Below are 24,120 nucleotides of genomic sequence, written 5' to 3'. Positions count from 1 at the left end.
GGTCAGATGCTTCCAGCTGTCACATCTGTTCCAGATGTTGCCAGCTGTTCACCCACTCTTGCACATCTGTTCTAGATGTGGGCCCACCATTCCAGATGTGGCCAGATGTTCCACCCCTGCTCCTAATGGCACACTCTTCCAGATGCTTCCAGATGTTGCCACATGTTTCGCACCTTTCCCAATGGCTCAGCTCTTCCAGATGTGCATCTGTTCCTTTGGGGGGGTCTGCTGCTACAGATGTGGCCAGCTGTTTCCAGCTGTTGCACACCCGTACTCTTTTTGGGGTGTCCTGTCTTGCAGACGTTGCACATCTGTGGGCAGATGTTTCCAGCAGTCAGAGATGTAGAGAAAGAAAGAGCCATGGTGCTTGATAATCACAGACACAAAGACCACGAGGCACGCTGCCACCTCGGTCCCTCTCCATTGCTCTCCTCAGTGCCAAAATTGGAGGGAGAAAGCAGCTGTGCCACCACCCTCAGAAACAGCACAGAACACCGTGATAATGCGTCAAATGTTCTCAGTGCAGTCATTGCATTATTCATTGTCATGTAGCATTGCTATTGCTATATTTGTTGTTTACAATACCTTTTATAAAATGAATGGCTGCATTGAAATTGTCTAAGGAAAGTACCTCAAGGGGCTGTGAGAAGGAAGGGGACAGACTCTGTAGCAGCTCTGTTGTGATAGGATGAGGGGAAATGGCTTCAGACTGAAAGAGGGGAGATTCAGACTGGAGATAAGGAAGAAGGTTTGGCACTAAGGGCGGTGAGGCACTGGCACAGGTTGCCCAGAGAGGCGGTGGTGCCCCGTCCCTGCAGACAGCCAAGGTCAGGCTGGACGGGGCTGTGAGCACTGATGGAGCTGTGGGTGTCCCTGTGCACTGCAGGGAGTGGCACCAGGCGGCCTTGGAGGGTCCCTTCCAACTCAAACCTGCAATACAACAGGTGCGGCACATGACGTACACCACAGATACAAAGCAGAAATCCACCGTAGCACGACCCCAGTGGGGCACTGCAGTGCGATCTGGCAGTGGAGCTCAGCTCCGTCACCGCGCGCAGCACCGGGGCGCGATGCTCCTCATCCTCACGCCCCACTCTCCCCTCCCGCAGGCGACTACTGCAACCTCCCGCTGTACGTCAAGTCGGACGCCTTCTTCCGCAAGCCAGACTCCCACGAGCCGTGCCCGGTGGTGCCTCCCCGTGAAGCCTCCATCCGCAGCCTGGCCCGTGGCTACCACCCCCCCGCCCGGCACCTGACGCTGGACCCCGCCGCCAAGCCCCCAGGCCTCCCACCCCCCTCCTCCTCCACCACCACCTTACCTCAAAGGACTCTACCCATGCCCACCGCCGCGGCCAGCACCGCGCCGGCGCCCGCCCCAGCGCCCGCCGCCCCCGCCGAGCCCACCGCCACCACCACCCCCGCCACGCACTCCAAGGTGGGGGGCTCGCGGGACTCGCTGCTGGAGATGAGCACGTCGGGCGCGGGCAGGGCGCAGAAGCAGGGGGCCGGCGCCTACTCCAAGTCCTACACGCTGGTGTAGGCACCGTGGACTCAGCCCCCGCCCGCCCCTATTTCTATTTAAGTCACGGACCTGTACATAAGGAACTCTTTTGTATAAATGAAACTATTTTCTTCTTCTCCGGATGGGAAAAAAAAAACAAAACAAAAAAAACCCACAAAAAATGAAAAAAAAAAAAAAAACGAAAAAAATAAACCAGGGCACAAAGAATTTGATGTTACAGATTAAAAGAAAAAAAATATATATGTAAACATATATATATATATTTCACATCATTTTGAGAGGGGCACAAGGAAAGACTCGGCGACTTTTTTTTTTTTTTGGTTTTCCCCCCTGATCTCGTCGGTGGTTTTGACAAAGGAACGTCTCCAAGACATTGCATGCTATTTTACTGTTCTGAAAACAGCAGGAGTTGCTTCAATTTGCAAATGCTTATGTGTTAATACCTTTTTCTATGAAAAAAAAACCAGCGCTGTGTGCAATAAAGGTTATGTTTATATCCGGGTGTTCTGCGGTGGCTGAGCACGGGGGCTGGGCCGGGGGGGGAGGGCAGCAGCAGCCACAGCTGAGGCCAGTGCTCTTGGCATTGGGTTCTCATTCACCCCTTATTACCTCCAGTAGATGCTTCTGCTCAGCACATCCCTCTTTGCCAGCTGGTTGTTGGAGTCATACAACGCTTTAAACCCACTGAGGCTGGAAGCTGCCCGGGCAGCAGCCTGTTTTATGGAGGGGGGGACTCAGAAAATGAGCTGTCATGACAATTTCTTCTGTTTTCATCAGTTTTGGTGACCACCCTGTGCCGAGGAGCACGGGGGGCAGACAGGAGCGCACGTCCTTAACACACAAATCCCACGCTCTGTTGCGAATGGCATCTACTTCTATGTGACTTTTCTCCCTCGCTTTTAACAGGTGGCTGGAGACAATAAAGCCAGGGCAGTTTTCCAGCTTGCATGGAAGGAGGACATGGATTTCATACAGCGTTTGTACACAGAGCAAGGCAACTTAATGCTGAAGATCATGTTATGCAGCTCCAACAGGACCTCTTAGGACCTGAAATAGTGTATGTGGCTTGCTGTAAGCTAAGCAGACATCAAGGGACAAGAGGAAGGAGGCAGCCAGGCTGGGAGACATGCACTGACCAGGCACCAGCAACCCAGCACAGCTGCTCCCATGGATGCACAGCGCAGCTGCTGCAGCTCTGCCCTCAGCTCATCCCCATATCGGGTCTGTCTTACAGCATCTGTCAAGTGACACCAGTCCTGCCCCATCCGACTCTCCCCAAAATCAGTGGAAAGCACGGAAATGCAAACTAGCCTTTTCCTAGCGTGTTTCTAAGATAGCAAAAACAGTTCAAGTGCGTTTTAGACATCAAACCCTGTACAGAGCTTGCATGGAGCCAAGAGCCCATCCCAGAGCCATGTCACAGCAAGGCAACCGTGCAGCAGCTCCGAAATGTCAATCCCAGACTTGAAATAGAAGAGGCAAGAAAAGGCAAGTGTGTTCTCAGCTGTGAGAGTAAGTGGATTAGCAAGATAAAAAGAACAACAGATTAAGAAGTCTTTATTATAATCGGCTAGTACAGATTTCCTTCTACATCCTAGCAAGAATGCTCCACCTCACCTTCCCCAGCAGTTCCAGACTGTGGCTTTGCATTCATTAACAGAGGCCAAATTCCCGGCGCTTGGCAAGCACGTGGCTCCTGCACTCCTTCCACTCCCTGTGACCCCGCTGCACTTTGCCACGGCTGCAGACCCTCCCCAGGACGCCCCAGAGCTCACTGCTTTGCACAGCAATGAGGCAGGAGGTGAAGGACTCAACACCAGCAGCTCTGCACAGAAAATCCAGCATCAGACCCAGCAGCTGAGAACACACGCCAGCGGTCAGAGCATCACTGCTCACGGTCAGCATCTCCTCTGTCCACCTCCTGCTCCTTCCACTTGTGCCATAGCACCTGGATCTCCTCACCAGCTGTGGTCTGCAATATTCTGCAACAAGAGACAGGGCAAGACAGCAGGCTGACAGCAGGGGGCTGCCTCAGGAAGGAGCAGCCCCAACACAGTCTCACCCCCAGCCTTGCTCTGAAGCCAGGACCCACAACGCTCCCCAAGAAAAGAGACAACCAGCTCATGGCACGCAGCATACCTCCTGCTCCCCCACCTCCTGCAGCACACAGCCTGGGGGACATGCCTGTTCAGGTCCAAGAGCAGGGGAAAGAGAGGTGGCTGCTCTGCCTCAGCTCCAGCCACAAAACAGGCACGGAGGAGGGCTGAAGCTGATGAGAACCAGCCCCACCTGGATGCTTCACTGCTGCCAACTGCTCTTAGCTGTGTGCCCTGTTCCCCCCACCCCAGGCTTGCAGTTCTTAGCACTGTGCTTCCACCAAGGAGAGGGCTGGCAAGTGCCAGCTCTGCCACGTGGGTGCCAGGCTCCCACCAGGAGCCCTGTGGTTGCACCTCGGTCCTCAAGGCAGTGCTGTCCGGGGAAGGAGCCACCAGGAAGGAGATCTCACCGACCAGCAGACGAGCTACACACACCAAGAGCTGGGTAACAGGGAGCGGGGTCACAGTCACCACGGCCACAAATCTCGCTGGGGAACACAATGCACAAATGGAGGGATGGATCAGGGCACGGCGGCCAAGGCATCTACTTCTTCCCCTGCTTCTGCTGCTGGTATCTCCTGAAGTGGGTCTGGATGGTGAGAGCTGCCTTCTCGGAGGGATCGCTGAAGAAGTTGCCCTCGCTGCTGGCGTCAGGGGTCACGTTGCCTACGGTGAGAGCAGAGGAGCTCCATGAGCACAGGGACAGCAGGAAGCCATGAGCACGCCAGCACAAGCAGGGGCAGAGGGAGAGGAGCAGGGAAGCAGGAGGCAGGGAAAAGCCCAGCCTCCCCGGCAGCTCTAAGCCCTCTATTTACACAGCTTTGCTCCCCGAAGACCTCAGCTTCCCCACGTTTAATCACCACGTATGATACTCACTTACTTTCACACACACAAATAAGATTAGAAAAAAAGCCCGGCGCTGTACGGCAATAAAGCTCTCATGCTGATAAATGGGAGCCCTCCCCACTCCACGCTTAATGTGGCATTAGGGAAGTATTGTGAAATTCAACAGGAACTGAATCAAAGCCACTCAGCAGTGCTCTTTTAACCGAGTGTGTCACCGCTAAGCACCCCCCGAGCAGCGATCAGAAATCCTGATGCCAGATGCTGCTGTATAAACTCACCAATGTCACCTGAACCCATTTTTATTCACATCCTAAAAGAAATTGCGAAGTAAAAAGATACATAAAAAAGTCCACATTGGGAATCAGCTCCCTCCTGCCCTGCTTAACAAGATACATTGTCAGCTGTAAATCCTGCCCGCTGCAAAAATCAAATGCCAGAGGCTGGGAAGCCACTGGGGGCACTTAGTGCTGTGTGTTTCCAGAACCCAGCCCCCAGCTGCGCGGGCTGCTGACAGCTCTGTGAGAAATACACCGGGTGGAGGAGCTCGGCAAGGCTCAGCAGCGACAGAGCCCATCAATAACAGCCCACTGCTGAACCAACACGAGTGCCACTGCCAGCCCAGGAAGCCTCAGGGTCCTTCACCCGATCGCGGGGCAATGAAAACCCCAACACGGGGCCAGGTGAGCCAGAGCTGTTTAACTGAGGAGCGTGCCCCACGCTGTCACAGCGGGGTGACCAGCAGCACCCGCCCCAGCATCGCTGTACCTGACATCATCCGATTACTGGACGAGGTGCACCGAGAATAGAAGCGGACAAATCCTATTTGCTGGGCACTAGCAGTCTTAGAAGAGCAGGGAGGAGGAAAAGTGGGGGACAGCCCAAGCCACGTGTCCCAGTGGGGCAGGTTGCATGGGAAGAGGGAGGCAGGGATCAAACACACACACACACACACACACACACACACACACACGCTGCTGTCTGCTTGGACAGCACTGCCTCCCCCCCTGCTCCACACTCACCTTTATCTCCAGAAATCGAGTAGATGCTGTTGTGACGTGAGCTCCTGCCCCTCTAGAAAGGCAGAGAACAGAAATACAGGGTCAGCAGGAGCAGTCCCTTCCAGCCAGCGGGGATGCACTGAACGGGACAGGGCTCCACTGAGCTTTCTGCTATCCATTCCCTTTGGGAAACTTGAAAATACTTACTGTTCCCTTAAAGAACCCTACAGAGCAGTGATTAATTAATTTGCGTTTGTGAGAAGTCCTCCAAGGAGAAGCAGAGAGAAGAGCTTTGTATCAGAGATCCAATCTGTGGGACCTTAGGATGAACACTGGCACAGCCTAGCCTCGCTACAGGTGCATTTCAAACCAGCATGGAACCAGACCGGCTGGGTTGGTTTCCTCAGCTCCAGCCCCTACCACAGTGCTGCAGCCCCTGGGATGTCAGGTCTGCTAAGGAACATCTTCATCCCTGTAAGGTAACAGCTTGAGTTTGGCTACAAAAACCATCCTACATTTTTCAGCTTGCCCTGCCTCCTGGAATTACCCCATTCTCTGACTTTCAAGGGAAAGAACAAATCTCTCCCCCTTGCCCAAACCTTCTGTTCCAAGCAGATCGTTTGGTTAACAGATGTTTGCTGCTCTTTATTTGAGCTCTGCACCAGTCCCTGCCCTCGCTGCAGCTCCATGCATGCCAGGCACCGTACTTTCCATACCCGCCAGTCAAAGGCCACCCAATGCCAGCAGAGACCAGCGAGGCAGCCCGGCAGCACACTCCGGACACAACAGGTGCCCCATGCTACCACCGCACAGCCAGAGAAAGGCCCAGGGCTGCACGAGGGCCAGCAAACAAGCCCTCTCTCCCTACCAGTTGCCTTCTCTGACTAAATGCAGCGGAACGAGGCAGGCAGCACTCACATCACTGTCCCGGCTGGTGCGGCGGCTCTGCGTCACGCACTGGATCTGCCAGGGCAGGGGCTGGTACACGAGGTACGGCAGGGGCTCCTCTTGGAACAGGCTGGTCCCGAGCTGGATGGAGAGAGGATATGAGCAGGTGAAAGAACAGGGGGGAAGCAGATGAGAACGGGAAGAGCTGCTCCTGTATGCACGTCACCACCCCTTGCTGACGGTGGCAATGCTCAGCTCGTCATCCCGGCACCACGCTGATGGGCAGTTCTCACTGGGTGTTCTCACAGCTGCCCAGGTCCTGGTCCCACAGCACATGGCCAGCCTGGACCTCACAGCCCACAGAAATGCTTGCTGCCCTCTCCTCCTCCTCCCACCAACAGCATCACCTTCCCACCTGACATCATGCTTGCCCATCAGAGATGACTACAGGGTCACAAGCAGCAGGTCAGGAAGGAAAGATAAGAGCTCAGCAGCGAAGTCTGCTGCCTCTGTAAGAGATAAGAACTAAAGCTAAGCAAACTGTCAAAGCAAACGCAGAGGCCATGGATAAGGCTGATGCCACGTGGCACTGTGTTAAGTTCAGGTGGCCCAGACCTCCTGCTCAGGGGGCTTTAGGACATGTCCCACCCTTTTCCCCCAGCCCCAAGGTTCTGCTGTAGGGTCGCATGCCCCCAGCAGCAAGCAGGGGATGTTTTTCCTGCCTCTCCAGCCCAAAGAGCTCCACAATTCCCCCCCATTTGCAGCACTAGTGCACCAGTCTGGGAAGCCTAAGTACCTCCACTTTGCAGTTCCCTGCAAAGCTGCTGATAAATCTGCTTTGCTACAGCCACAGGAACTCAAACGTGCTCAAACTAGCTTAGAGTTGACAAGGTAACAACCTCCACACTTCCAGAAATAAGACAAAAAGCATTAAATGCTACCTGCTGCCAGGCCAGCTCCGACTCACCTGTCCAAACGCTCTCACCACAAAAAACAGCGCTGTCATCAGGGTCCCCAGCATGGCTATGGTCTCCAAGGGGCTCCCACCGCCCTGGGGAGCCAAAGCTCTGGCAGCGATGCACTGTGGACTCTGAGCAGCAGTGTCTGAAGAGTCCCCTCCTCCAGCAGTCCGACTCCAAGCTCCTTAATGAGCTTACAGCTTGTGTTCATCCTGGCACCGTAATCATGCACTGTCCTCTTGCTCTTCTAATCACTGAATTTCTCCAACATATACGGTACTAGCATTCCAGGAAAAGCAAATCCTCTTCTTCCTTATGACCTGTGCGGACCTGTGCACACTCACACACCTCAGCCCCATGGCACACAGCAAACCACTGCTTTGGGCTGCCTCTCAGCAGGATGGCAGCATTGCCTCCCACACCCAAAAAGCACGCAGAGTTCAGATGTGACTTTGGGTTTCTCAGTGCCACCCCGTGCTCTTTGCACAGCAGCTGCTTCAGAAGACGTGTAGGGAACCAAGTGACTTGATTGGGCTTGTTACCTGGGCTCAACAGTGTGCTGAGGTCTGTGGCTAAGCGCTGGGGTCAGCTCTTCCAGCGCTCCATCAAAACAGCCTTTGCATTTGCTATGGCCAAGCAGGACAATGTGTAATTCAAGGTCTGGGGGTGGTTCGTGTTTTGTTTTCAAGGATGTGCATCTAGCTATCAGCCACCATTTCTACATGGCCAGCAGATTCTTCCTGCACCTCATCTGTCCTTCAGCATCAGCAGCTCCCCTCACCCCCCAGCACGTACAGCAGCAACCACACTCCTTCCTTCCAGCCCCCTCCATGCAGAGCACAGCTGTGCACAGCAGCAGCACATCCCCTCCGTGTGTCTGCGTGCCTTGTGCATCCTAGGGCCACATTTGTCTTTGTGTCTTGCTGCTGCTGTACCAGAAGCTCAAATCATATTACAGTTGCCAGAGTCTTCCCATCCCCATCCATCTGAACTTGGGATTTCCAGCTGTGCCGAAGTCAGAGATGGAAAAATAAGGGCAGGTGCTAAATTCCCTCTCCCCATCACTTCTGTCATTGTCCCTGTTACACATCTGCAGTCCCCCAGCACTGGAGCCTTCACTCCAGTGTTTGAGACAAGACAAGCTGAGTTTTTAACCAGACCGCCTTGAAATAAGAAGTCCCAAAGGAGCAAACATGCAAAGGGAAGGGCAGAATGCGGGAGTCCTAGGGCTTCTGGCAGGAGAAAGGAACAAGCCATGGCCAGAGAACAGCACATCTCCAGCCCTCCTTGGTGGCCAGTGAGAACATTATCCAGCGACACAGCAGCACAGGACCTCAAACACTGAAACCTGCAGCTGCTCCAAAACAAAGAACTCCGCAGCAGCTGCAAGTTAACCACTTTTAATCCAACCCTCGTTATCCAAGAGCAGCCCCAGAGCCAGGCCCCGTTCCCCAACAGGGTGACACATCCCCAGGGAGCCAGGGCAGAGACAAAGCAGCCAGGAGAGCACCCGGACCCCTCCTGCACCTCCCGCAGGGCCAGCCTTGCTCTGCCGGCACGCAGCCCGGCTCGCAGCCTTGACACGAGGCTCAGGAGGGAGGCAACCATTGTAATGAGTCTGGATGACAGTTTTATGAAAAGGGCAGGATACAAGCCCATGAAAAGCTGTCCTGCTGGCTGAAAGCCCCGTGAAGAATTGCTTTTGTAGTTTTGTTTTTTAGCTTTCTATCTATCTGCCCCTGCGTTTACTAGCGTGGCCAGATACCTAATAGAATAATGGTAATAAAGCTACAGTGAGCTGAAGTGGTCTTGAAAATTGCCAGAGATTACCTTGACAAGACAAAACATGAAGCAGCCTGGAGACAAGTGAGGGGAAGATGTGAGAGGTGGGTACGAGCTGGCTATCTGGGGCTACAACTGAATAGCTCCACAGGGAGAAATAAAGCCACAAACGTCACCTCATACAAAACAGCCTCGTGTTGATTTAATTTGCTTACAAAACCAGATACAGTGATTGCAAGTTTCAACAGGAAGAATAAACACGTTTCAAAATGTATTATTGCTAAGAAAGCGGGCGTCTCCCCACACTATCCCCACACTATCCAAATATGCTTTTCAGAACACAGACTGAGCTCAGCTGCACGGCTTTGGGCACAGCATCCACCAGGCTGACAACTTCCCCCACCTTCAGGGAGCCAGAACAGGAGGGTTATTACCAGAACAACCAGAGCTACTGCCACGTGTTCCACCAACAGCTGGGAAACCAAAAGCAAAATCCCTGCAGATTGGTGTCAGGAAATCTGCATTTCCATCCATCCCTTCCTACGGAGGAGGGATTGCCCCAGCTGCCATTCCCCATGGTCACACGAGGGCTCCCTGCTCAGCCCAGCTGGGATTTCTTCAGCAAGGACACGGCTGTGATGTTACCCAGGGCAGAAGGTCCCAGGACAAAGGCTGGCTGAGGAATTTCGAAAATTTTAAGGAGTTCAGCCAAAAAAAAAAAAAAGAAAAAAGAAAAAAAAAGCAAATACGGACATTCTTCCTGAGAGTTTTAAAATGTTCATCAAAAATATATTTCTATTTGCATGTAAACATTCCCCTGGCACCCTCGCAGCACGAGATGCTGCAATGTTGTGCCAGCGCACAACAGCCAGGAAGCAAAGCAGGAGGGGGAGCTGTGCTTTACTCTGCTGCACATCATTAGCCACACTGAGAAGCACAAACAGCACTGAAGGGTGAAGAACAGCAACTTCGCCATCCTCCCCGCATCAGCTGTCTCCAGAGAGAGCGACTTTGAAGATGATTTCTCACAGATGGGATCCCTTGAAATGCAGACTTCTCATCAGACAAAATAGCAAATGGTACAGCATTTTTTTTAAGCATTAAATATTTAAAGTCAGCTCGGAGGAATGACTGATAAAACAACCAAATACCGCTTTTCCCACTTAGCAGTACGAAAGCCCGGCCTGACTTCTCCCCCCCCAGGCTCAAGCAGCCCTGCATGGCAGCAGGACGGTGCCGTGCTCTGGATGCAGCCCGTCCAGAGCACCACAACCACAGCCACCTGCTGAGGTGTGAGCTCCCACGGGAGCACAGTGCACGCCAACCCCTCAGCCCTGCTCCCAGCCCTGCTCCCAGCCCTGCTCCGCGGTCTTGGGAGAGCTGCTCCAAGCAGCGGGGCCAGGCCCCAAGGCTCAGGTCTGCCACGCAGCCCTGCTGTGCGGGAAGAGCCCCAGCTGCTGAGCTCCGGATCCCCCTCCCCAGGGCAGGGAAGGACGCAGATGGGGCTTTGTCTCCTCACAGTCACACTAGGCTGAGTTCCCTAGCCGTGCCTGCACCAGCAGAAACCGCTCTGTGCTCTCCTGCCATCCCTGCTCCGCGTTGCCATCAGCACATTTGTAATACGTGAGCTGAGCTCCCATAGCACAGTTATGCCGTGCAGTCCTGGCCAGCCTGGCAGAAACAGGAAGATGCAGGGAGCTCTTTCCTACAACATCTGCCATGAAAACCCTCCTTGGTTTTGTTCCTATGGTTTCCACACCAGAAGAGAGGAACATCTCCCAGAGTCGAAATCTGCTGTTTCCCAGTTCTACAGCCATTTTGCTGTCCGTCCTCCCCTGCTCGTGCACTTGCCACAGAAGCCAGATGACTTGGCTCATCTGTAATTAAGCATTTGTTGGGCATCAGCGTGGGCTCATTTCCTGATACATTTCCTCTAGCAAAGTCTCAGCTAGATTCATGTCCTCCCCCTTGACCAGTTACTCAAAGTCCTCCGTGATTCACAGCTATGTCTCACGGTTTCTAGAATACTAATGAGAGAACTGTTGATTTATTGAAGCCCTGATATTTCACCACTGGATTAAACAGTCTATAAAGTATATTTGGACACATTACAGGATTAGAAGAATCCACCTGGGAAGTTCACTTCCTCCTCCCTCCACTCTCTTGCGAAGAGACTTTATTTCAAGGGCACAGCACGAAGACAGAGATGGCTGGGTATCACCAAAACCCACCACATCGTTAGGGAGACTGCACAGCCCCCAGCCACCATCTCTCCAGGTTCTGTACCCAGAGCCGAGGGCTGAAAACATCAAGTCCCACCTTTCAGTAGCGGTACACTTTAATTTGTCTGTTTTCATCCAGCCCTAGCTGAAGTAGGCTGGAGCTGCTGGCAGGGGGCTTCTGTGCACCTGGAAAGAGAGGTCTGACAGCTGGGTGAAGGAAAAGCATGGCTTACACAAGGGATTAGCAGGCATGAGCACAGCCAGGAGACAGGGCAGGTACCGAGGGGCAGGAACCAGCCTCACGCACACGTGCTGCCTTCAGCCTGCTGCATCCAAGTCAAATGGAATTAAAGGGGGATTATGGAATTCAAAGGAGCACTGTGCTCAGGACAGCATGCGCTATCAGAGGGCCTGAGGGATTTGCTGCTAATATCAGTGTACACTGCAAAGGAGATACTTACAGCCCCAGCATAATGCTGTTACAACACAAACCTGGAAACATTCCCATTCGATTTCACTCACTTACACACCTTCAAATTGAGCTGGACAGGACAACTCTCCACCAGGGAGTCCGGGCCCTCCCTGCACAGCTCTGTGGCCACCTCACCTTGCAAGCCACAGCTGTCACACACAGCTTTGGCTGCACCTCATGGCTCCCTCGCACCAAGCTGCCTGATGCTGGCTAGAGTTGCATCAACTGCACCAACAGCACGGCTACAACAGCAGGCAAAATTCTCACATTACCATCTCCAACCATTGTGTTTCACAGCACAACTAGGGAAAAGGGAGGGATAATCTCTCAGGTAAGTACAGCTAAAAACGGAAAAACCAGGTCACTCGTGCTTCAACTGCTAAACAACATTCTTTTTTGCAGAACTGGACACTAAAATAGAGGCTAAGGCTTCAAAATTGCTGTTCAGTCCTTCAGTGGCTCCTGATTCATTCACCTCCCGCTGTTTCCTCCTACCTGCTGCAGGAAGCTGGAGTGCAATTAGAGACCAGACCCAGGCAAAGGATACACCATTGAATCCCTCTTGAAGTCTTCTAGCCATTTCTTGTTGGTCTCAATCATTCCTTGAATACTCATCTTGTCTGACTCATGGCTCTGGAACACGCGCATCTGCTCACTGTTGTGAGAGAAAAAGACAGCAGAAGTGGGAAAGAGGCTTAGGCAGAAACAATCCCAGAGATGAGAAAAAGCATAGCTAAAGACAGAGCCAAGGTTAGCAAGCAACCTCTTCTGAGCTCTAAATGCTCTGCCCAACCACATCACAAAGAAGAGCTGCAGCAGCAACAGCCCCCCCATCCTATGCCCTTCCTCCGGTCTGTGAAGCATCAGAAGGGCTCAGGTGGCAGCCTCCAGTGTCACCTGCCAGAGCAGAGCCAGCATGAGTTCTGCTTGGAGACAGCTGGCACCCTTGGATCCTGCTCCTGGAATGAGTGTTATCAGCACAACTCTGGCTTCTGAAATAAAGCTGCTGTCTCAAGGCATGTGGCAGTGAGTAACCAACGGTAGCTAATTCATCTGCTTAATATGCAGTTTGTTTCACAGAGCAAATAGGTAAGAAACAAAATCATCTAATCTGAAAATTATTCCAGACAAATAGATGCAGCACAATGAAAAAAGAACACTCAAAAAGACACTTACCCTGCAGGTACATATCCCAGCTTGTTGTCTGAAGGACCAGAACTGCCACTGAACGATGGGAACCCACCTGGGAAACAGACATTAAATACAGGTCCCCCCCCAGAAATCAACAGGCTTTAAATCTGAATGCATTTGCTTTCCTGTTTTATGGACACACTGTCCCTACAAGCAGAGCCATCTGCCAAGATTTCCATGTTGTTATTAAGGAAACTGAGATGGTGAACCCTATCTCCAACCCACAGGAGCCTTCTGGAAGATCTGGATTCCTTTCCACTCATTTCTTTAATAACTTTTCTTGTGCGTATATCAGAGGCCAAACTGTTCTGGAGGCAGGATAACATGGTTGGACATACACTGCAGTAACCCGGAATGAGGTTCTCATTCTTGATCTTACTAGCACTACTCTTACAAGCAGTACAGATTGGCATGATGAGCTGATTAGAATGCACAGGACTGAAATCGGAAGTTGTAAGCAAACAGTGAGATGGAGTAAGGACAGGAGACCTACCTGGGAAGTACTTGTGCCACTTCTCTGCCAGGATGCGATCCACTGACTGCCCAGCCGGGAAGGAGCGACTGGAGCTGAGCCCAGTGCCCCAGGCCCACTGGTCTGGCACAGACACCCCAGCGGGGGCCCTCGAAGAGGCACCTGCCTGCAATCCTGCCAAGGAGGAGTATGTAGAAAGAGGAACGCCGTCACAGGGCACCTGCAGGGGCACCTGTGTTGAAGTGAAGAGCGGGGACTGGAAGGCGTTCAGAGAACTCAGAATGCCGAGGACCCCGTTCAGTTCATCCGTGATGTGCTGCACAGAGTTTGTCAAGTACTGGATCTTGTCCTCCTGTAGCGCAATCTGTACCTTGGTTCTCAAGTCAGCTATCAGAGGAGAGAAGGGAAAAAAGGGATCACTGGGAAGGTGAGGGAGACACTGTCTCCTTAGCAGGAGACTCACTTTGTGCTGTGTCACAGTGAGCTGAGTTTGATCAGCCTCTGCTCAGTGAGACACAGAGCACCAGAGACAAAGATTCATTCGAAAGAAACAGAAGGCAAATAGAAAAGCACAAGTAGCAGACATGGGAAACTGCACCAACTTCTCCTGACAGAGATGTAAGGAGGAAGCCTGGACACTGAAAGAGCATGACAGCTCCGTAGCAGCAGAGAAGGAACAGCTGAAGCCACATTTTATACTCCACAATAAAAACAAGGGTAGATTTAAGAGGCAAGTTCATGCACAGACTCCATCCCTCTCATACACCACTACAGGCAGGAAATAAGTTTTTCAAGCAGAATGTTATATACAGAGCAGTCTCGGTCATAAATAGTAAAGCTGCCTTAGACTCAAACAAGCCCAAACAGGAACAGCCCTAGATACATCTGAGAGGCAAAAAGGAAAGCCAGACACTGCCAAAAACATCAGGCACAGAATATCAAACCAGTCAGAAACTTACACTTAGGCAGATGTATGTTTGCACCGGACATGCTGTTTGTGTCCTCAGAGCTGCTGAGATCAAAAGTCACCATCTTCTTGCACGCAACACTCTTCAGCGTATCTTCATCTGAAAGCTGATAAGAAGGAAAACATTGCAAATAAAACCTGCTTTCTGTCTCTGCAACAGCAAAGCCATTGGAGTACTGCCTACACCTCATCTACGCAGGCAGGAGTGCATGGACAGGCACAGAGCAAGTGAAAGGAGAGTCCTGAGACTCCAGCAGCAACATTTGAAAAGTGAAGAGACTGCTTGGTCTCTGGAAGAGGCATGTGCGCTCACCGGAGGCCAAATTTAACAGCTGCATGAACTGGCCCTTCTAGGCAGAAGTCAAAATGTTCTGTGCATCAAATATGTCTTATAGATCTTGCGTGGCTGGGTTATCTTTGCACCAACAGAAAGCTCTTGACCACCAGAAGTCTTGTGCATTCACATCTACACCACTGCCCTAAGGCCACACGGTCACAGGCAGAGCTGGACAGATTCCAAGGCCTGTCCTGAACAGGAAAGCAAAGTAGGCTCTACCTCACATGGGGTGACCTGCCCTTGTTCTCTCCAGGCAAAAATCATGCAGATTTTTCAGGTTGCTTTCTGCGTCATACACTTAATACTGAGTCCAGATGTCATCAGCAAAGGGAAATACTTGCCGTCTTGCCCAAGATGCAGACAGTTGATAAAATATCTAACAACTTTGATTAGAGTTCGGTTTATATTGTATTCTGCATATCAACGTTAACGTGGATTTGCTTCTGACCTAAGAAGCTTGAGGGCTCATTTAGCAGACTTTTTTCCAGCCAACTCAAGCCCTGATGCCAGCAGTCCTGACTCGCAAGCTGCAATCATGGGACAAACTCTCCATCTCAAACCTCAGAGCTGGTGAATCATGTGCACCGTAGTCATTCTCTCCAGCTCTTTGTCTCACCTAATCTCTCCCACTCTTCTCACAGACCCATCATTCTGCTCTCAAAGCACAACCCAACCAAAAGCCCTACAGAGACTCCTGGCTATGGGAGAAGGCCAACAGCTCTGCAAACTGTGGGAGGGCAGCTGGGCAGGTCCGAGCAGGACGCTTGTGCTTACCTCCTCCAACAGGGAGGACTCCAGCTGGCTTAGTTTCTCTTCCTTCTTCTTCAGCAGCACCTGTCCTTTCCGCATAGCCGAATTCATCTTGTCCAGCTGCTTGGCTTCCTGCAGTGGATCAAACAGCCAAGTCAAGAAGGAAAATTACCCAAGAATGACAGGAAATTATCTACTTTAGTGGTCACGGTGATTTTCACCATCTCATTTCTTCTTGGCACAAGAAATCATGCTGCTGGAGTAAAACTGCTCCCAAGTCTTACAGAGCAACAAAAAGGAATGTGCAGAGGGGAAAGCACATGGCTTAGGGAAGTTCGCCCAAGGGAAAAAGGGGTGTCACTTCCTAACCCTGCATCCAACAGAGTCGACAGCTTTGCAGCTAAAATCTGCAAATAGGAGCGTTCTGTCAATGAAGGAAGTGAAGATCTTTTCCCTGTCTTTGGCTGGTGCATCAGCAGAACTGACAAGTACTCAGGGATCACTTTTTAAGCAAGAGTGAAATCGCTACAGAGCTACAGCAGTGAACTTGTACCTGCTGATGGGATGGATGCCTGCCAGTGCTCAGTGACTCACCTCTTCCAGGTTCTTGCGCATTCCCTCCAGTAGCTGGGAGTTGTCAGGATCCTGCACGGCCTCCTGTGCTTTCTGCATATCTTGGTGCCACTGCTGCTTTGCAGCTTTCAGCGCTGTGTGTCTCTTCCTCATGGAGCGGGTCTGGCGCACCAGGAATTCCTTGGCTTTTCTGATGGAGATTCCTTCAGCAGAGATGTAGCTCCTGACTCTATAAGAAAGAAACAGGTATACTTCTGGCTTCCTGTGCTGGCTGTTCCATCCAGCAACCCTCATGCAGCTCCCTGCCCCAGAATAAAGTGTACGTGCAATGCGTATAAACCCAAGCAAAAACATCTGCTTCTAAAACCCAAGGAAAAGAAACAACCAAGAAAGCCACATTTTCTGAAGTAGCTGGTATTCAGATACTCACTGATCAAATTGGAAGTTGCTGTCTTCATGGGTTTGAGAAGGCGGGGAAGCAGGCTCTCTGGATGAATGCTGAAGAGTTGAAATGTTTCAAAAACTGATAGATACGTACAAGAAAACTGAACCCAAGGACCCCATTAGAATCAAATTAGGGGAAAAAATTCTGGATGACATCACTGTATTATTGCCCTGACCCAAGACTAGTGCTGGGGATATTTTTTATGTGATATTTTAAGAAGTAAGAGACATTTCTGTCCCTGACTCAAGTCCTGCTTCTGACTTCAAGGGCACTCAGGCATCCCACACTCCTTTTCCCCTAATAATAGGCAGAAAGCAATAAGGAGTACAAAACACTGATGTCTTCTGGCAAAGAAGAATGCATCAATGCATCTGAAACAAGTTTAGGCAGAAGAGCCAAGGCTGGAATTTTCACAAAGTTACAGCCTCAGATCTCACAAGGCAAATGCCTTTGCAGACAGCTCTACTCACAGCTTGAATAGTTTCTCTCAGGTCTTCAAGATGGAGCTCAGCTTTCCTTCCGGGAGACTCCGCACTTTCTTCTGCCTCCAATTCTTTCAAAATCTCCTGCTTGCTCCTGACAGCTGCCTCAAGCTCACTGCCACATGAAAAGGCAACAATGGCAGCAATTCATTAGACTGCAGGTCCTCCTAGCCCAGTAAACTACCTGCAAGTGTCCAAAGCAACCTCCAGATTTCAGAAAGGAAAGGGCCAGACATGAAAGACAAACAGGAATGCAGAAACATACTGATGACAACAGCTTACAGCAGCTGTCTCATACAGTTTCCCACATACAGGAATAAATACAAATAAGAGACTTCATATAGCAGTTTGCAGATACAGACTTCTAGATCCAGGGCTGGGGGTACATCAGACACTGGCAATGCAGCTTGATAACTATCATTAAGACAATCTCCTGCTGCCACTGGCTCCTAAACACAGCTGAACTACTCGTGCAATACCTCCAGACAACATCAGTAATCAAGCAGATCTTGAGCACTAGGGGAAATCTCTCTCTCTCACACACACACACACACCTGATACGTTTCTGTAGCCTCTGGCTTCGGGTCTGCAACAAGTCCACCTGAGCCTCCAGCTCGGCTTTCTGATCCTGGAGCTCTTCAAGAGCCTTACGCAGCTGCCGGATGGACTCAAGAAGGTTGGTGTGCTCCTTCCGATTCTCCTCAAGGCGGAGTTGAGAAGCAAAAGCAGCTTCCTAGAAACAAACAAACAAAAAAATCTCTCAGGCTTCCCTGAGAATGGAGTGAAAGCACACAGCGTGCAAGAGACTTTTGCTACCTGCACAGTTCACAGGAGGTCCCGGAGCTACAAACACACATCACACATCAATCCTAGGGGAACAAGACTGCCTGCTCTTTTTGGGAAATATCTCTGAGCTAATCCGAAGCTCAGAGAGCTCAAAGGGACAGGAAGGAATTTGCAAACTCACAATTTAGAAAACAACATTGCTAGCATTTTTTTAAAGCCATGGTTCTAAGTGTGTTCCTCCCTTACCCTCCCCAAAACCAAAGCAGCACAGATCCTCTCCAGAGCCAAGGCATACGTACATCTCTTTCTAGCTCAGTCCGTCTTTCTTCATCTAGCAGCTGCTGCTTTTTCTTTCTCAGAGACTCCTCCTAAGCATAGCAGAATAAGTAGGTGACTATCAGAACATAGGGATGCCAGTAGAGGAGACTGCTGACGCTCAGCAGCGCTTAAACTAAGTCAGGCCTAATTTTCAAGATAATTCAAAATTACATGAACATTGTTCTCAGTTTTGCTTCATCCCTTCCCATCCCATTTTGTAAGTGACAGAGGGCTCATATACTGCTTCCCAAAACAGGGGAGCCCACTCAAGGCACTGACTTTCACCACAAATACCACTAACCATGAGACTGTACTGCTAAGAATGCTTAGCCCTCACGACACAAGTTTTATCTTGAAACTTGGTAACTTAGGTGGCAGATAGAACCCACAAGGAAGCAGCCAGGGGAGCAGCTCAGGCAAGGAGATGTCTCAAGCCCAACATGGCTGACTCACCTGGTTAAGAAGCTGCACTGATCTTGCTTTGACATTCTTTGCACGTATTTCAAGCTCATTTTCTGAATCCTGGAGTCTTCTTTCCTGCACAGAGACGTCAATTTAAAGAGCGAATGGCACAAGTTCTTCACTCACCAGGCAGAGCTCTGCCACCAGAGGGATTAGCAAGGAATACTGGGAGAGCACGACCTGCCACTTGTATTACTGTTGGCTACGGAGGGTGGCAGATGCACTGAGGTGTCACAGTACCCAGGCCAATGCAGGCAAGTCCTAAATTGCCAGGCAGGACTCTCCTCACCTTCTCCCTATGCCTGTGCTGCAATGCAGTCAGACGTTCATCCAGCTCTGCCTGCAGGGCTTTCACCTCCACTTCATGAAGCTGTCGGAGGCGTGCCATCTCACCTCGCAGGCCTTCAAACAGCTCTGCTCTCTGCTTTCTTTCCTGTTACAGAATACAAACAAGAAAAAGCGGCCGAGCGAAGCTCTTCAGCAAGCCATGAGCACGAACACAAAGGACACACACTCTGGATAACCAGGTCATTGCACAACACATCCTTAGCAAATATCAAATTCAGCAAGGTTAAAGCCTGTTGCTTATAGGCACAATGTTGTTAAGAGGATGTCTCAGAAAAGAAGAAATAACCCATGATAGTCTAGGGCTTTGTCACACACTGCTGACTGTGTGGCAGGAGGCTTTCCAGAACAGGCAACTCTAAAACCATTAAAAAGCTTCTCTGGTACAGAAGTCCACAAACCCACGTGGAAGTTGCCTGCACAGAATGCTTTGACAGGTTAACCTTATAACCTGAGCCTGTTTGCTTTACACAGTGGCAAAACCACTAAAATAAACAAGATGCCCCAGTTCTAGGAGTGGCTGAGATAAGCAGAGCTGGCAAGCAGCTGTGCCAGCCAAGGTACAGTCCAGCTGACCAACAGTGATCTCCCAGTTCACTGCTCTTCCCCAGAAATACCTCCTCTTCATACTGATCCCGAATCCTTGCTAGGACCTCCTGGTGCTCCTCTTTCATCCTCTCCATTTTCCTCTCATGGTCTTTTTCCACTTCCTGGCGTTTCTCTCTCATAAGCTCACTGAGCTGCAATGATGACACAAAGAGGCTTCACTGAATCACTGCACTGGCTCCCCAAGAGAGCAGCTTCCCACATGAACAGAAATACTGAATTTCAGAGTACCTTGCAAGTGGGATCAGGCCACAGCCTAGGTAGTAGAAAGCAAGCACACTGTGAAAGGAGATGCTGCAGGAGTGTCCCTTCCCCTGATGTGCACCGCTGTCACCCTTGGACAGGGGACTCTGCATCTCAGACCTCCCCAGACATCCAAGGAGAATGAAGAACTTTCAGCATCCAAGATGAATACTTGCCTCACGTTCATACTCTGCTACTTGGTATGCTTTCTGCTGCGCTTTCTCCTCTGCTCTCTGTAAGTCTTCACGCAGCCAAGCCTCCTCACTCCTCTGTGCCTCTGCTGTCTGGGTTTGCAGGTTAGAAGTGACCTGCCATGAAAACCACCCACGGAGACTTGTCACCCTTCTGACAAGATCTCTCAAATGCCCTCCTACAAAGATCAAGAAGCATGGCAAAGATCAGTGTGTACAGTCTCACCACCCTCTACTTGGAACATGCCCAAATGCTGAGCCAGACCAGAATCATGTTTAGGAAATGGAAAAAATTAATGCCACCCTCCCTGGCCACACTTGGAGCTAGACTGGAACACAAAAGCAGTTTACATTCTAGGGACACCATCTTTTACCTTTCGATGCTTCTCTTCTGTTGCAGATTTCAGCTGCTGGAGTTCAGCTGCAAACTGTTTCTCTAGCTCCTTTGCAGCCTGCAGGAACATGAGCCAAACAGTGTGCTGAAAATCCTCTATTTATAGAGACATGCCACACAAGATGCAGTTGCAATTAACATCTATCCATGAGCATCAAAAGCACAGTGAACCCCATTCAAAACAAGTAATACACAATATACTCTCTGGATGTTTTCTGTTCCAGAAGATCTCAATGGATCTCAGTCATGTTGTCCCATGGAATGAGTATGAACTGCCTCTATTCAAGAACCCCGAGCCTTCCAGAGTGCTAAAGCAGCACTCAAGAGGTGTTCTAGCCTGATAAGGTAGTTTGCTTTAGCTTAGCAAAGACAATGATCTTTTTTTCCTTCAGATGCAATGTGGCCTCTTAAATAATTATTTAATCCCCGTTGTAATAAAATGAGGGGAGTACTCCCCAGCTCGATCACAGCTCTAACAGCATGCCTAACACCTTTCCCTTGTGTTTTAACAGAGTTATTATTAAAATACATGCAGGTGTTATTTAATCTTACTTTACCTTAGCATTGCAGTGCAAGCCAGGTCAGCATAAACAGCAAGGGTCTGGCTCCAGTTGGTAACAAACAAGTCTCACCTTTTTCTTTTCCATTTCTAATCTCTCCTTAAGCTCCCTTAGGAATTGTTCCTTCTCTTTTTCCAGCCTGATCGTTTCTTTCTGCTGAGCTTCCTCCATTTCCAGCTTCATTTTCTCCAAAGCAAGCTGCTTCTTCCTCTCCAAGCTCTCCTTCTCCATTACCTGCAGGGATTCCCACTCTTCTCTTAGTTTTTGCAGTGCCAGCTCTTGCTCTGCCCTGGTAGGGTTGAAACAAGAGCAGAGAAGCTGGTCAGAATTTGGTACTTTAACACTGGGCTCCATTTAGGAAACAGAGCTAAGAGAAGATCAGACGTGAAAATTCCAGAAGAAATGGAGAACCAGTGCACACTTTGAATCACAAGTGCATCAGCAAAGGCCTTGGAAATAAACAGCAAACAGCATCATAGTTGGGTCCTCGTGATTCCTATCTTACTAACAAGGCAAGGTAGCAGCTACGGGAAGCTCAGGCTGGCTAGTACATCCCCTGAGTGGACGCTGATGGCATGCAAGATGCTTCTCTCTCAAACCCACAGTTTATGTCCCCCGGGACGGCAGCTTTCTGCTCATTGTGGCAAAACCCTTCACCTTATCTTCTCCTTCTCTGCCTCAGTCTCGGAGGTGATGGTGGCTCGCAGCTTTGAGAGTCTATCAGTTTCCTCCTTTCTTATACGTAATTCTTCCTCCTCGGAAACCTTTGCCAAATCCTCTTTCAGCGTCCTGAGAGATGAGCAGCCAGGGGGAAGAAAAAAGAGGAAAAAAGAAAAAAAAAGGTTCATGAAGCTCTAGTGCCTTCAGTCCACCTCCCTAAGGCATACAGATCGGCTCCCGCTAGCTGCGCGTGCCTGAGTGATGCATTCCCAAGGTTCCAGACAGTTAATTCCCTTCCACACCTTCATAATCAGGCTGCTGGCGCAGGAGAGACAGCCCCTGAGCATCAAGCTCCTGTGCTGTATCTTAAAGGCTCACTATATCATCATAGGTGGCACTTTTTTCCAGATACGTAAAAATCAGCTCTATGAAATGAAGGCAGACTCCCAGCCAAGGTAGCTGGATGCATTAGTATAAGCTTCTTGCTTTTGCACAACACCCATTTTCCCTCTGCTTAGTTAGTGCTTAGACATTTCTCCCTTCATGAACAATTTCTGTCCTCTTTTGCACCCAAGGCAGCATTCCCAGAGTGCTTCATCTCAGGGTACCTTTTCTGGCTGGGTGAGTGCTGTTAAGAGCTTACCTGGGGTGGCCCTGATGCTTATAATACAAGTCCTGAGAGAAAAATCCCCCAGAACAGAGGACACCGCTCCCATCGCTGTTCTGCTCCCTGTGCTGCCATTAGATCTTCATGCACTGGCTGGGTTTTGCACATAGAAATCCATGCCCTACTCCTTAAAGTCTTGTTTGGAAGTCCTTCTGTAATACATGCAGTACCAGAGCTTCAAATAGTTCCTCTGGGGTAACCTCATCTTCTCTAATGCCCCAATTTCCAGTCCTATTACTACCATTTAGCCCAAGATTTGAAAGTCTGCCAGGTGGTAAAGCTCCAAGCACCGAACTGGAAACTTTTCCCAGGTTAACAATAAGAGACAAGTTCACAGCTCTATGAAAGTTGCATGTGTATGGAATCATAGCTCTTCTGACAGGACACGAGGAAGAAGCTCTCCTGTCTGTACGAGGGAGCCTGCTTTCCTCAGGCGGACTGCGCTCTGCTTTGAGCATTTGCAGCACTGAGAGCAGACCACGACCCATTTCAGGATGTGCAGATCCTTACTGTCACTGCCAGGACGGAGCCCCGTGCTCCTTGGCACCTCAGGAGCTCTGCTCTTGCCTCCTTCACCCACAACTCCGCAATGCAGCGCCCGTTTCAAGGTGGCCTACAACACAGCACAACCTTGCTGCCGCCAGCAACGAATCGCACCTGGGAAAGACTCAGGAGGAGAAATAGGAAAAATAAAAGAGTACCTGAGGGATTTTTCTTTTTGCTGATAAAGCTTCTGAGCTTCTTCCTCCTCCTGTAGCCTCATCTCCTCCTGGAATTGCTGGATTTTCTCCTTCTTCATTTGCTCTAAGTGCATTTTCTCTTGCTCAGTCTCTTTCTCCAGCTCCTTGGCTACTTCCTTCAGGGATTCTTCACTAGACTGGTTCAAGGACTGCTCTTGTTTTATTTCTTTCTCAGGTTGCCTATCAAAAAGAAAAAACTCCTTTGGCAAAAGGGTGAGAGAACTGAGTAACACAATGGGAACCAGCAACGTTCCCACACACAGTATCACCTCCAAACCAAAAATCTCAAAGCCACCTACTCCACAAGCTTTCCTCTCTATGAAGGGAAAGGATATGCAAAATCTCCACTGGATTGCAGCCACTTTTTTTTTTTTTTTTTTGCTTCTGTGGAGCACTTGCTGTTTTGCTCACAGGAGGTGAGGAACAACAGTGTAGGCAGGTGGAGGGCACGCAGGTAGAAGACAAGCTTGGTACAGAATTCATGCTGTCAGTGTTCCCTGCAACATGCCTGGAAAACAAATCCATTCCCATGCTTGCCAGCCAAACTCACCAGCCTTACATCCTGAACTTTTGCTGCTGCAGACACAGGAAAGCATCATTTTTACAAGGCTACACAGTACATCCTCTGAGCTTCAAGCAGCACTTTATCTCAGACAGCAGCTCGGGGATGTTCCCAGGCACCACTGGTTGGAACTCTCAAACTCTGACTGATAAATTAAACCTAGTCCTAACAGAACTTAGGTCCTGAACAACTCTTATTTGGACTCACTACTGCTCACCTCATGAGGGCAACACACCTCACCTCACGAAGGATCTAGCAGCTATGAAATCCTGCCTAGGACCGTAAAAGCAGATGCAATCAGTACCAGTTTCTAACCCAGGGAATGGCAATACATTTCTAATGGACCAGGTATTTTTCTGCAATTGCAATCTAAAGTGTGCTGGGAGTTTGCCAGCCCTAGGCAACAGAGAGCCTTAAGCTCTCCAAAAATTCAAAACCAATCTGTTTCTAATTAAGGTTTTGTTGTTTTTTTTTTCAGACATAGAGTAGCAAAATTATAAGGTCTGAAAGAGGCTGAAAGGGAAGAGGGAGAAATGAAGATCAGTCTAAGGACAAAATTCTTATTCTGTGCTTGTGAAAACCGA

The 24,120-nt window shown here is 50.2% G+C and overlaps 2 protein-coding genes across 14 annotated transcripts in view; one reads left to right on the top strand and one right to left on the bottom strand.

The window, feature by feature from the left end:
* DSCAML1 (DS cell adhesion molecule like 1) overlaps nucleotides 1-1,652 on the top strand; it is a 79,493-nt gene extending 77,841 nt beyond the window's left edge. The window contains exon 33 of the mRNA XM_021376329.1: nucleotides 1,110-1,652. Within this exon, the coding sequence (XP_021232004.1) occupies nucleotides 1,110-1,540 (431 nt within the window). The 3' untranslated portion in view covers nucleotides 1,541-1,652. The remainder of the gene's footprint in view (nucleotides 1-1,109) is intronic.
* Nucleotides 3,063-24,120, bottom strand: part of CEP164 (centrosomal protein 164) — a 44,329-nt gene continuing 23,271 nt past the window's right edge. For 12 of the 13 annotated variants that reach the window (XM_021375904.1, XM_021375910.1, XM_021375906.1 and 9 more), the window contains 21 exons: nucleotides 22,936-23,154; nucleotides 21,565-21,696; nucleotides 20,980-21,196; nucleotides 20,328-20,405; nucleotides 19,939-20,070; nucleotides 19,531-19,653; nucleotides 18,858-19,001; nucleotides 18,560-18,643; nucleotides 18,088-18,156; nucleotides 17,557-17,735; nucleotides 16,991-17,117; nucleotides 16,506-16,573; nucleotides 16,097-16,304; nucleotides 15,527-15,634; nucleotides 14,408-14,522; nucleotides 13,470-13,835; nucleotides 12,962-13,028; nucleotides 12,333-12,440; nucleotides 6,381-11,513; nucleotides 5,484-5,535; nucleotides 3,063-4,284 (listed from right to left, as the gene is read on the bottom strand). In XM_021375904.1, the coding sequence (XP_021231579.1) occupies nucleotides 11,414-11,513; nucleotides 12,333-12,440; nucleotides 12,962-13,028; nucleotides 13,470-13,835; nucleotides 14,408-14,522; nucleotides 15,527-15,634; nucleotides 16,097-16,304; nucleotides 16,506-16,573; nucleotides 16,991-17,117; nucleotides 17,557-17,735; nucleotides 18,088-18,156; nucleotides 18,560-18,643; nucleotides 18,858-19,001; nucleotides 19,531-19,653; nucleotides 19,939-20,070; nucleotides 20,328-20,405; nucleotides 20,980-21,196; nucleotides 21,565-21,696; nucleotides 22,936-23,154 (2,644 nt within the window). In that variant the 3' untranslated portion in view covers nucleotides 3,063-4,284; nucleotides 5,484-5,535; nucleotides 6,381-11,413. Of the gene's footprint in view, nucleotides 4,285-5,483; nucleotides 5,536-6,380; nucleotides 11,514-12,332; nucleotides 12,441-12,961; nucleotides 13,029-13,469; nucleotides 13,836-14,407; nucleotides 14,523-15,526; nucleotides 15,635-16,096; nucleotides 16,305-16,505; nucleotides 16,574-16,990; nucleotides 17,118-17,556; nucleotides 17,736-18,087; nucleotides 18,157-18,559; nucleotides 18,644-18,857; nucleotides 19,002-19,530; nucleotides 19,654-19,938; nucleotides 20,071-20,327; nucleotides 20,406-20,979; nucleotides 21,197-21,564; nucleotides 21,697-22,935; nucleotides 23,155-24,120 lie in introns of those variants that run through there. The other variant, XM_021375916.1, reaches the window with a different exon arrangement.

Source organism: Numida meleagris, chromosome 23 (assembly GCF_002078875.1).
Source record: "Numida meleagris isolate 19003 breed g44 Domestic line chromosome 23, NumMel1.0, whole genome shotgun sequence".
NCBI classification, from domain to species: domain Eukaryota; kingdom Metazoa; phylum Chordata; class Aves; order Galliformes; family Numididae; genus Numida; species Numida meleagris.
This window is presented reverse-complemented; position numbering and strand designations above follow the sequence as displayed.